The sequence below is a fragment of the Gekko japonicus genome, unplaced genomic scaffold (genome assembly GCF_001447785.1).
Source record: "Gekko japonicus isolate JY-2015 unplaced genomic scaffold, Gekko_japonicus_V1.1 scaffold3856, whole genome shotgun sequence".
Classification (NCBI taxonomy): Eukaryota; Metazoa; Chordata; class Lepidosauria; order Squamata; family Gekkonidae; genus Gekko; species Gekko japonicus.
In genome coordinates, this window is record NW_015175485.1 from 62,890 (window position 1) to 73,951 (window position 11,062).

At 53.0% G+C, this 11,062-nt stretch overlaps 1 protein-coding gene across 1 annotated transcript in view; it reads left to right on the forward strand.

Annotated features, from left to right (window-relative positions):
- LOC107122839 overlaps positions 1 to 11,062 on the forward strand; it is a 50,893-nt gene that overhangs the window by 3,685 nt on the left and 36,146 nt on the right. The window contains exons 2-4 of the mRNA XM_015425978.1: positions 5,987 to 6,385; positions 8,495 to 8,621; positions 9,767 to 9,871. Coding sequence (XP_015281464.1) covers positions 5,987 to 6,385; positions 8,495 to 8,621; positions 9,767 to 9,871 — 631 coding nt within the window. The remainder of the gene's footprint in view (positions 1 to 5,986; positions 6,386 to 8,494; positions 8,622 to 9,766; positions 9,872 to 11,062) is intronic.

The window sequence follows — 11,062 nt, forward strand, 5'->3', positions numbered from 1 at the left end:
CATTACTTTGGTTTTTGGAGATCTCCTCCCCCCCCCCCTTGGTGGAGAAAAGAGACGGGCCTGGGGCAGCCGGGGGTAGTGGTTAGAGAGTGTCAGGCCAGGGTCTAGGGATGCCAGCCTCCAGGGGGGGAGGCCTGGGGATCCCCTGGAAGGAGGGCTCCTCTCCAGAGTGCAGGGGTCAGCTCCCCCTGGGGGGGGGAAAGAAATCGATGCTTTGGAGGGGTGGGCTCTGGGGCGTTGTGCCCCCACGGAGGTCCCTGTCCTCCCCAGGCTCCATCCCCACATCTCCTGTCCCCCACCATCCCCTAGAGGACCTGACAGCAGTGTGTCCCTCTAAGCTGAGTGAGTGTGAGCCAGCTCACAGTTTTGTAGCCTCCGGCTCACACGTTTTTGTCTCGGCTCAGGAAGGAGGGCTCCAGACTAGCAAACTGATTTATGCAGCAGCCAAACCGCTCGCTCACAACTTTAGTGCCAGCAGCTCACCAAGTAGAATTTTTGCTCACAAGACTCAGCAGCTTAGAGGGAGCATTGCCTGACAGCACTATTAGGAGCCTATTAGGTTGGAATCAGCGTTCCCTCTAGCCTGGGTTAGTGTGAGATAGCTCACACATTTCTGTCTTAGCTCAGGAAGGACAGCTCCAGAGCAGACTAATTCATGCAGTGGCCCAATCGCTCGCTCACAACTTTAATGTCAGTCGCTCGCAAAGTAGGATTTTTGTTCGCAAGACCCCGCGGCTTAGAGGGAGCGTTGGACCAGGGCAAACCACCTCTGTTCATCTCTGGCTCTGACAGCCCCACATAACTGGGATCCCTTTCAGAGTTCCCTCTGAGCTGAGTTAGTGTGAGCCAGCTCACCACCGGCTCACACATTTCTGTCTTAGCTCAGGAAGGAGGGCTCCAGAGCAAACTAAGTTATGCTGTAGCCCAATCGCTCATACCCAACTTTAATGCCAGCAGCTCACAAAGTAGGATTTTTGCTCACAAGACTCCACAGCTTAGAGGGAGCATTGGCAAACTTCAGTGCTCACTTTGGGGACTGCTTTTTCCGTCTCGGAAAGCCCGAGACCGTTTCTCACATGAGGCAAGCACAGAGAACAGTACCAAGAAGGCTTCTAAAAGCTGCCAAGGCTAAAGCCGTTTTCCCAAGTGTGCCACCCTAAAATTACAAATATCTGTTCGGAAAGCCGTTTGCGTAAGAGAGATACTACAGAGCAGGCAGATCTTTAAGGATATCGGTCTTAACTAGTTCTGCATTTTATGCCTTCTTCCCCCAAAGGAGCTCAGGGCAGTGCGCATGGCTTTCTTTTTCCCGTTTGTCTTCCCAACAACAACCTTGTGAGGTCAGTGAGGCTGAGACAGAACGACTGGCCCAAGGTCCTTCAGCAGGCTTCACGATGGCAGAGGGCGGGATTTGAATTTGGCATCCCCAGATCCTAGTCTGGTACTCCAACCACCACACCACACCGGTTGTCCCACGGACGAGGGAGGGTTGCATGCTGTGGAGAGATTGCGTCTTGCTGCTTCTTGATGTGGCTCCTGGCCAGCGAAACCTCAGGGCCTGTTCACACGTGTGCCGGGTGTTCTGTGTCTGGAGGTCTCTGGAACTCCGCTCTCGGGCATACTCTGAACAGGATCTGAGTGTGGAAAGGGGGTCCAGGGGCCCTGCCTCATCCAAAGCCAAGCCAGGAGCATGGGATCAAAGTCCTCAAGGATGGCAGCCCACTTTCAGGGAGCTGGGATGTCTTTCTGCCTTGCCTCAAGTTTGTGACTGCGAATCTCAGAGTCCATCTTGGGGCTTAATTCTGATCTGGTGTTCTGCATCCGTCTGCTTTCCTCTCACCTCTTGTTCATCCGGGGACCACGGATCAGGGCTCAGGCATCTGCTTGGCCTGCAGAAGGTCCTGGGCTCAGTCCCTGGCACCTCCAGTGAAAAGAATCAGGTGGCCGGTGATGGGGAAGACCCTTCTCTGCCTGAGCCCCTGGAGACCAGCTGCCAGTCTTAGCCAATATAGATCCTGATGGACCAAGGGTCTGTTTCAGTATAAAGGGATCCTGAAGGGGTGTTTTCCCCCCCTTCCTTTCGCCATCTTCTGGGCATAGAACAGGGGTCACTGGGAGTGTGGGGGGGCTGCATTGGCTCACAGTGGATTCCCTGCATTGGGAACCTCCTTGGTCTTGAAGAGGCCACAAGACTCCTGCTGATTTCTGCAGCAGGAGACTAACATGGCTGCCCCTCCGAAAGAAGCCCCAAGTCCGTAGACAAGTGTTTCCCCGAGTGCTGACGAGGCGGCAAAGGCGCCAGTTTCCAAGTAGGAATTTTGTGGGATGAATCAGCCGGGCCCCTTGGCAGTGCTTCGGCATTCAGGGAAATCTTGCTGACTCTTGAAAGCGAGGGAGGGCCAGAACTGGACGCCAAGCCTGTGGCCCAGGGGAGATTTCAGCCACCTGACAGTGTGTCTGACGGGGCATGTCATCCTGGGGCACTACAGTGTTGTCTCCTGGGCCAACACGCCTGAAAAACTGTCAAACGGGTCGCAAGCGGCACGGCGGGAGAGAGGGACGGGGGACAGGAGGAACTGGTGTTTGGCAGGCAGAAACCCACAGGAGAGACTATGGGGGTGGAGACTTGGCAAGCTTTGTGGAGTTACACAGGTCCTATCTCAGGCTCCTTCAATGTGGGTCTGAGGTCTGGCTGTTCTAGGCGAAGGCCGGTGTCGTGTTATCGGGCACAGTCTGTGGTGGCTGCCGCAGGTTATGGAACTCGCCTCCCCTTGGAGGCCTGCCGGAGTGCAAATGTGAGCATCTTTTGAAAGAGCTGGAAGTCCAGGGAGGGTTGGTTTAAGCCGGCAGAAGGACAGGGATTATGAAGGGGCCATGGCTCAGTGCCAGAGCCTCTGCTTGGCCTGCAGGAGAAGAAGAAGAAGAGATTGGATTTATAGCCCTCCCTTCACTACCCGGAGGAGCCTCAGAGCGGTTTACAATCTCCTTCCCCTTCCCCTCCCCACAACAGACACCCTGTGAGGGAGGCGGGGCTGAGAGAGCTCTTTTGAGGACTGCCCGTGAGGGAACAGCTCTGAGAGAACTTGTGACTGACCCAAGGTCACCCAGCTGGCTGCAAGGTGGAGGAGTGGGGAATCTAACCCGGTTTTCCCAGATTAGCGTCCACATTCCAAACTGGCTCCCCCTCTTCAATCCCTGGCAGTTGAAGGATCTGGCAGGTGATGAGAAAGACCTCTGCCTTACACCTTGGAGCGCCACTTCCAGTTTGCGTAGACCCCGCTCGACTGATGGTCTAATGCAGTATAAAGCAGCTTCATGTGTGTGTTCGTGAATTTTCTCATAATCTGATTCCATTTCATTCTTTGCCACTGGGGTTTCTTTGTGCTTTTCAAAACGTTTCCTCGGGTTGAGGGCAGAGCTGTGAGTCCAGATGTGAGTCTCGGTGCTGAACCAGAGCCACTTCCAGTTTGCGTAGACCCCGCTCGACTGATGGTCTAATTCAGTATAAAGCAGCTTCACGTGTGTGTTCGTGAATTTTCTCATAATCCGATTCCGTTTCATTCTTTGCCGCTGGGGTCTCTTTGTGCTTTTCAAAACGTTTCCTCGGGTTGAGGGCAGAGCTGTAAGTCCAGATGTGAGTCTCGGTGCTGCACCGTCTGCCTGCCGTAGCTCACAAACTTGAATTTTTGCTCACAAGACTCCACAGCTTAGAGGGAACATTGGCCAGTGGTGGACTTTCTTCTTACCTTGATTTAAGGGATCCTCTTAAGATTGTGGGAGGAGCTGGTAAAGATCCACTGACCTCACTGCAAGTCTAGAGTTGGGAAGGACCCCAACATAATCTGGTCTGGAAGTGGACAGCCGATCGGTCTCGATCCATGAATTGTCCACTGGAGAGATGGAAGAGGCAGGGCACCTTTTTCGCTCTGACTGGCCGTGGCTCTCTTCGGTCTCAGGAAGAGGGACCCCTTCCCCATCCCCTGCTACCTGATCTCTAACTAGTAGAGATGCTGCTGGGGATTGAACTGGGGCCCTTCAGCCACCCATATGCAGCTGCCATGTGCAACCCATTGTGGGCACGGTGGATTGCTCCTGCCGTGTGCAGCCTTTGGACAGCGCCTTCTGCATTTGGCATTGGCTCAGAGAGGCTTCCTGTGTGATGGCTCCTCCCTGTGTTACAACTGCCAGGTGCACTCTGTTTTGGTTCGTGTCGCGTGAGATCCAGCTCAGGCTCTCCAGGCACTGTGGACAGTCTTCTGTGTGGGCCTGCTTAGACTGGGGTTGGTGTCCCCATTACCTAGAGTCAGTTTGGTGGTTAGGAGCGCGGACTCTAATCTGGGAGAACCAGGCTTGAAACCACACTCCTTCACATGCAGCTGCTGGTGTGACCTTGGGTCAGTCACAAGTCCTCTCAGAGCTGTTCTCTCAAGGGCAGTCCTTGAAAGAGCTCTCTCAGCCCCACCTACCTCACAGAGGGTGTCGGTGGTGGGGAGGGGAAGGGAAAGGAGTTTGTAAGCCGCTCTGAGACTCCTTTGGGTAGTGAAGGGCCATGGGGTATAAATCCAATCTCTTCTTCTTCTTCCCCCACAGCCAACTCTTACACTTCCCTCTTTCCCCTCTGCTTTGCACAGCCTCACGTGTTTCTGGCTCCACGGCCTCCCCACCCCCAGCTGTGCTTTTGAGTCCTGTTCTCTGTGTCCAGAAGCTCCCGGGGGGGGGGGTTGGGGGTGCTTCCAGCAATTAGAAAGTGGGGCGTTAGAACCTGCATGTCTCCGGTCCGTGCCCCTTTCCCCTGCCATCCCCATAATCAGAGTGGTACAGAATCAGCAAAGATTTGTATATGAGTCGGCCAAGCTGCCTCTTACCTGTACCAACTTCACACCCCCAAACTCCGTAGAGCCCTCTCTTTGGCGAGATTCAATGTATTACCTTCGGCCTTATTATCTAGCCGCTTTCAGGGTGTGCCCTTTTCTGACAGATGTTGCCCATGTGCAAATGATAATATCGAAACCATGTCCCATGTCTTGTTTCAGTGCCCCTTCTACCATGCACTACGACTGAAATGTCTGAATTTTACTTTGGCTCAATTAGACGAATATCCTGATTGCCGAAAGATCCTTATTCTTCTTGATCATTCAAACCTTGAGATAACGGAAACTGTTGCTAAATTTCTTTTTGGTGCCATTTCTATTCGCCCTTTATTTAATTGATGGGTATACTTACTTGGTAATTCCTTGTATCTGTGTTTTGCAAATCTTATTCTATGCTGTGGTCGTTTTTGTTGTACATGGGTTTACAAGGGTTACATGCCAATAAAGGTAACTGGACTGAACTTATACATGTTGTAGTAGAGAGCCAGTTCGGTGTAGCGGTTAAGTGCGCGGACTCTAATCTGGGAGAGCCGGGCTTGATTCCCCACTCCTCCACTTGCTCCTGCTGGATGACCTTGGGCAAGCCATAGTTCTTCAGAGCTGTCTCAACCTCACCTACCTCACAGGGTGTCTGTTCTGGGGAGCGGAAGGGAAAGGAGTTTGTAAGCTGCTCTGAGACCGTGAGTGAAGGGTGGGGCATAAATCCAATCTCTTCTTCTTCCTCTTCCTTAAGAGAGCTAGTTTGGTGTCATGGTTAAGTACGTGGACTCTAATCTGGGAGAACCAGGTTTGATTCCCCACTCCTCCTCCACTTGCACCCGGCTGGATGACCTTGGGCAAGCCACAGTTCCCTCAGAGCTGTCCTTGAAAAAGAGCAGTTTTCTGTCAAGAGCTCTCTCAGTCCCGCCTACCTCGCAGGGTGTCTGTTGTGGGGAGGGGAAGGGGAAGGAGTTTGTAAGCCTTCTTCTTAGCAGGGGTACGTGCAGCTGGAGACTGATGCTCACTGTCATGGCTCTGTCGTGACACTCACAAGGTCCTTTTAGCAAGCGGCGCAGGCCGAGCTGGAGGTGACGGCCGGCCCTGGTGGGTGAACTCCTTTCTCTCCTTGCCCGCAGGCTCTTCAGTGGAACCCGGAGGCCCCGCCCATGGCCGCCATCCAGCCCCTCAGCCCCCTGGAGCAACCCCCCGCGAGCGACGGCCCCCCCGAGACGGCCGACCTCTCCCTGACGGTCATGGCCGAGATCCAGGCCGTGGAGAGCAAGGTGGACTCCTACGCCGCACAGCTCATGAGCTTGGAGGGCCGGATGGGGATGGCGGAGACCAAGCTGGACGGCTGCGAGAAGACGGCGGTGGAGTTCGGGAACCAGCTGGAGAGCAAGTGGGCCGCCCTGGGGACCCTCATCCAGGAGTACGGGCAGCTCCAGCGGAGGCTGGAGAACATGGAGAACCTCCTCAAGAACCGGAACTTCTGGATCCTCAGGCTGCCCCCGGGCCCCCGGGGAGAAGTCCCCAAGGTAGGAGTCTGCAGGGCCGGGCGCTGCGTGCCGATCCACCGGCTTGGCTTCTCCCGGAAGGCTCCTCCTGCCTGCGGGACTCCTCTCGGAGGGGCGGGGGCTGTCTCCTAGGTCAACGCCGCCCTCCCGTTGTTCTCACAGGCAGTACAGGCTGAAGCAGGTTGTTGAAGGGTAGAACAACCTCCCAGACAGGCAAGTGGAGCCCCACGGACACAGAATTCTGGGATGAGGGGCTTTGCTTCAGCGGTCTTGGTCTGGGGAAGGGATCCCGCAAGGTTTCTCTCGCCTTGCCAAGCCCGTCAGAGGCTGATCAAGCTCAGTTTGCCTTTCTCAGTCAAACTGTACTGCTGGCCAGTGTTGCCTCTAAGCTGAGTTAGAGTGAGCTAGCTCACAGTTTTTTATCCTCCACCTCACACATTTTTGTCTCAGCTCAGGAAGGATGGCTCCAGAGCAAACTAATTAATGGAGGAGCCAAATGGCTCGCTCATAACTTTAATGCCAGTAGCTCACAAAGTAGGATTTTTGCTCATGAGACCACAGCTTAGAGGGTACATTGCTGCTGGCCGCTGACTGTTGCAGTAAAGCGATTAATTGATCGATCAAGCTCAGGGATATTTTAACGGGTTTCTTCATGTACATTTTAATCGTTGCGTTTTAAAAGTGGGTCCTCCCCCTCAAAGTGCGAGGGGCCAGTGTGGACATTTTAAAAATGACTCCTTCCTCTGCATCAGCCCCCGGTGTCGCAGGTCCATAGAAAGAGGTCCAGCCGTCACAGGTTTCAGGGCCAGCCCCTGTGGGAAGGCCAGTGAGAATGCAGAAAGTCAGGTTTTAGTTCTGGGGAATGGATTCAGGAGGAATGTTAGATGTGATTGACATCTAGAGACAGGATGGGGACGAAAGGAGACCGTGTAGGCTTGTGTGTCCATGTGGGCAACTAGCACTTGTTTGCACGTGGGTTGTTCTAACTTGATTATTGTTTTAACGTATCTTGACGTTTTAATATATTTATATATTAAATAGTTTTTAATTTAATAATTTAATAATAATAATATATTAAATATTATATATAATAGCTGCGGTGGCTCAAGTGGTTAAGATGCTGAACTGCAGGCTGTGGAAGGTCGGTTGTTCAGCAGTTCGAGACCCGGGTTGTGGCATGACGGGGTGAGCTCCCGTCTCTAGTTCCAGCTCCTGCCAACCTAGCCATTCGAAAGCAAGAAATTGCAAGTAGATAAATAGGGCCCACTTTGGTGGGAAGGGAACAGCGTTCCGTGCGACAGTGGGAGGGCTTCGAATGTCCTGGCCCCACTGCTGGACCTCCTGATGGCACTGGTATTTCTGGCCACTGTGTGACACAGAATGTTGGACTGGATGGGCCTTTGGCCTGATCCAACATTGGCGTCTCTTATGTTCTTATGTTCTTATGTGTGCCTTGGCATCTAGTCATGCCGGCCACATGACCTTGGAAATGTCTTTGGACAGCGCTGGCTCTTCGGCTTTGAAACGGAGATGAGCACCGCAACCCTGGCGTCGGACTCGACTGGCTTTCGAGCAAGGGAACCTTTACCTTTACCTTTATTTATATATATTCTGTAAGCCGCCCTGAGCCTGCTTGGCAGGGAGGGCGGGATATAAATCAAACAATCAATAAATAAAATGCGAGGGGTGCCCACCAATGTTCCCTCTAAGCTGAGTTAGTGTGAGCTAGCTCACAGTTTTTTAGCCTCCGGCTCACACATTTTTGTCTCCGCTCACACTAAGGATGTGGCTCCAGAGCAAACTAATTTACGCCGCAGCCAAATCGCTCGCTCACAACTTTAATGCCAGGAGCTCACAGAGCAGAATTTTTGCTCACAAGACTCCACAGCTTGGAGGGAGCCTTGGTGCCCACAGGCCCCAAACGGTTGGTGATCCCTGACACGCACCGCTGTTGAGCATGGGCACCACTGGCGAGCCCCCCGTCTCACACCTCAAACTGGTAGCTGGGAATGAGCATGAAAGCCCTTGCCGGTGAGTGGCCCGGCCAAGCCTGCAGAAGCGAGTCGTGCCCCCGGGGACGTGGCGGCAAGGGAGGGTGACGAGACCTCCTGCCGTTTGGTGTGTCCGCAGGTCCCAGTGGTGTTTGACGAAGCCTCCTGCAGCTTCTCCGAGCAAGAGTGGCGGAGCCTGGACGACGAGCAGAGGGACCTCTACAAGCACATCATGAAGTGCAACTACAAGGCCGTGGTCTCGATGGGTAAGGGCCCCCCCCCTCCACAAGAGGTGGCCGAGCACGTGGGGCGGAGGGGGCAGGGCAGGCGGGCTGAAAGGCAGCTTTGCTTTATGGCTCCACCTGCGTAGTCTGGACTCTCAGCAGAGAGACAGGTGCACGGTGGCAGGTGGTCGGTCTTGAGGACCCCAGACGGGAGCGAAACTCGTCCATTGAGCCCCTTTGAGAGAGGGGCATTTGGCCCTATTTCCATCCCGACTCCTGTCCTTCCCCTTGTAGGCTGAGAGAATCACTGTGGGGGTAAGGAGAAGACTTGTGTGATGTCCTTGCTTATAGGGGAAACGGTTTTACCTTTAAACACTCTCCGAGTACATAAACTTGGTCATTTTCTGTTGCCACCGGGGATTAAAAATTCCAATTCTTTCTCTTTTGGTAGTATGACCCAGGGTCTGGGCACTTCAGAGGACTGTGTGGCCCTGAGGAAGTACTGTACTGATTTCTGGGATAAGTTTAAACAAAAATGGATTTATTTAATAAAGAACAAAATAGTTTTCTGTTTATTTTGAACAGTTGCTGAAGAAAGGAACTTGTAAATATAACTGGCAAAGCGTGGTGCTGCAAATAGTCTCTCAAATTCCAAACTCCACTCTGACAGGCTTGTACACTCAGTATACTTTTTGTCTCATATATATAGCTACCCAGGCTAGTCTCTTTGTTTTATTCACACTGAATGGAATCAACTCTCTTAGTCACACAGACTGAACTGTTGGTCTTATTCACACAGAATTAGACTCAAAATCCCATAGTCACACAGACTATGCTCACCCTTCAACTTCACACCCAGAATCCTTCCTAACTCTCAGAGTCACACAGACTCTCTTCAAAACTTTTCCATACTTGTCTCTCTCATACCACAGAATCTCCTCATAGACACACACACACAGAATCACTCTCATAGACATCTCTTCTTCCACACTCTCAGTCAGCAGTCAGTCAAATTACACTTGTCACCCTCTATCACTCTCCTTACATTACTGCAGTCAAACTAAACATTTAAAGGAACACACACACCAAAACATGGAATCATTACAACTTGGTTGCTGCTTTTCTGTAACACCCCCCCCCCTGGTGTCGGCGTCCTGACCTCGCTGTTCTTCTTTCTCCCCTTGCAGATGCTGCCATTTCCAAGCCTGACCTTCTGTCCCGGATCGAGGAGGGGGATGCTGCCACTCAGGGGGGGAGTGAGAACAGAGAGCCCCTTAAAGAATCCAGCCTGGGTGAGCGAGAGAGCCGGCGGCTGAGGAGCTGTGGGGGATGGGGGGGCAGTGTCTGCCCGCCAGACTCCATAGGGGAAGGGTGGCATCGGCGTAGGATGCTCTGTAGCCAGCACTGGTCCCGAGACTGTGAGATCAGCACAGATTTGATGGCCCTGCACTACAAACCCCCTGTCATGGCTCAGGTGGGGTGTCACCTGACGCTGCCACCATTCTGGTTCCAGGCTCCTTTGAGAAGGCCCAGAGCCCCCTCCCAAGACCTTCAGACCTCCCTTTTGGCCGAATAACAGGTGTGAGGACCAGGTAGAGTGAACAATGAAAATAGTTTATATTATAGGAGGTCAAACAACAAGGTGCAGAATAATAACAGTAAGTGGGTGAAAAGAAAAGAAATCAAATGCCCTAACGCGTTTAAATATAATGAAGTCCCTAGCTCACTATTCCAAGTGGCACTAGACTACTCACTCTTCTCTCAGGATGAGGCTTTCTTCCTGCAGCAGCCTTCCTCCTGGCTCTGCCCTCTGGGAAGAAGAACAGCTTCTGCTCTTTTTCAAGAACAGCTCTTATCAGAACTACGGCTTGCCCAAGGTCATCCAGCAGGTGCAAGTGGAGGAGTGGGGAATCAAACCCCGTTCTCCCAGATTAGAAGAAGAAGAAGAGATTGGATTTCTACCCCGCCCTTCACTCGGAGTCCCAGAGCGGCTTACAAACTCCTCTCCCTTCTGCTCCCCACAACAGACACCCTGTGAGGTGGGTGAGGCTGAGAGAACTCTGACAGGAACTGCTCTTTTTCAAGGACAGCTGTGCCAGAGCTTGTGACTGACCCAAGGTCACACCAGCAGGTGCAAGTGGAGGAGGAGTGGGGAATCAAACCCGGTTCTCCCAGATTAGAGTCCCTGCACTTAACCACTACACCAAACTGGCTCTCACTACACCAAACTGGCTCCCCAAATTGGAGTGATGCCTGTTTCCCCTCCCTTGTCACTCCACTGCTCTACTGAGTGGCAGCGAGCAGCCAAGCCTGGCAGCCTGGGCACACATTCATCCTGCGATGTCCCCTTGCAGAGTCAGGATCTGAACTTGGATATCCCCTATTCTTGTCCAGCACTCTGACCCAGGCCCATAGTCATGAGGGGGCATTTGGGGGCAACGCCCCCCCACATATGAGTGTCGCCCCCTCGGACAAAAAAATTC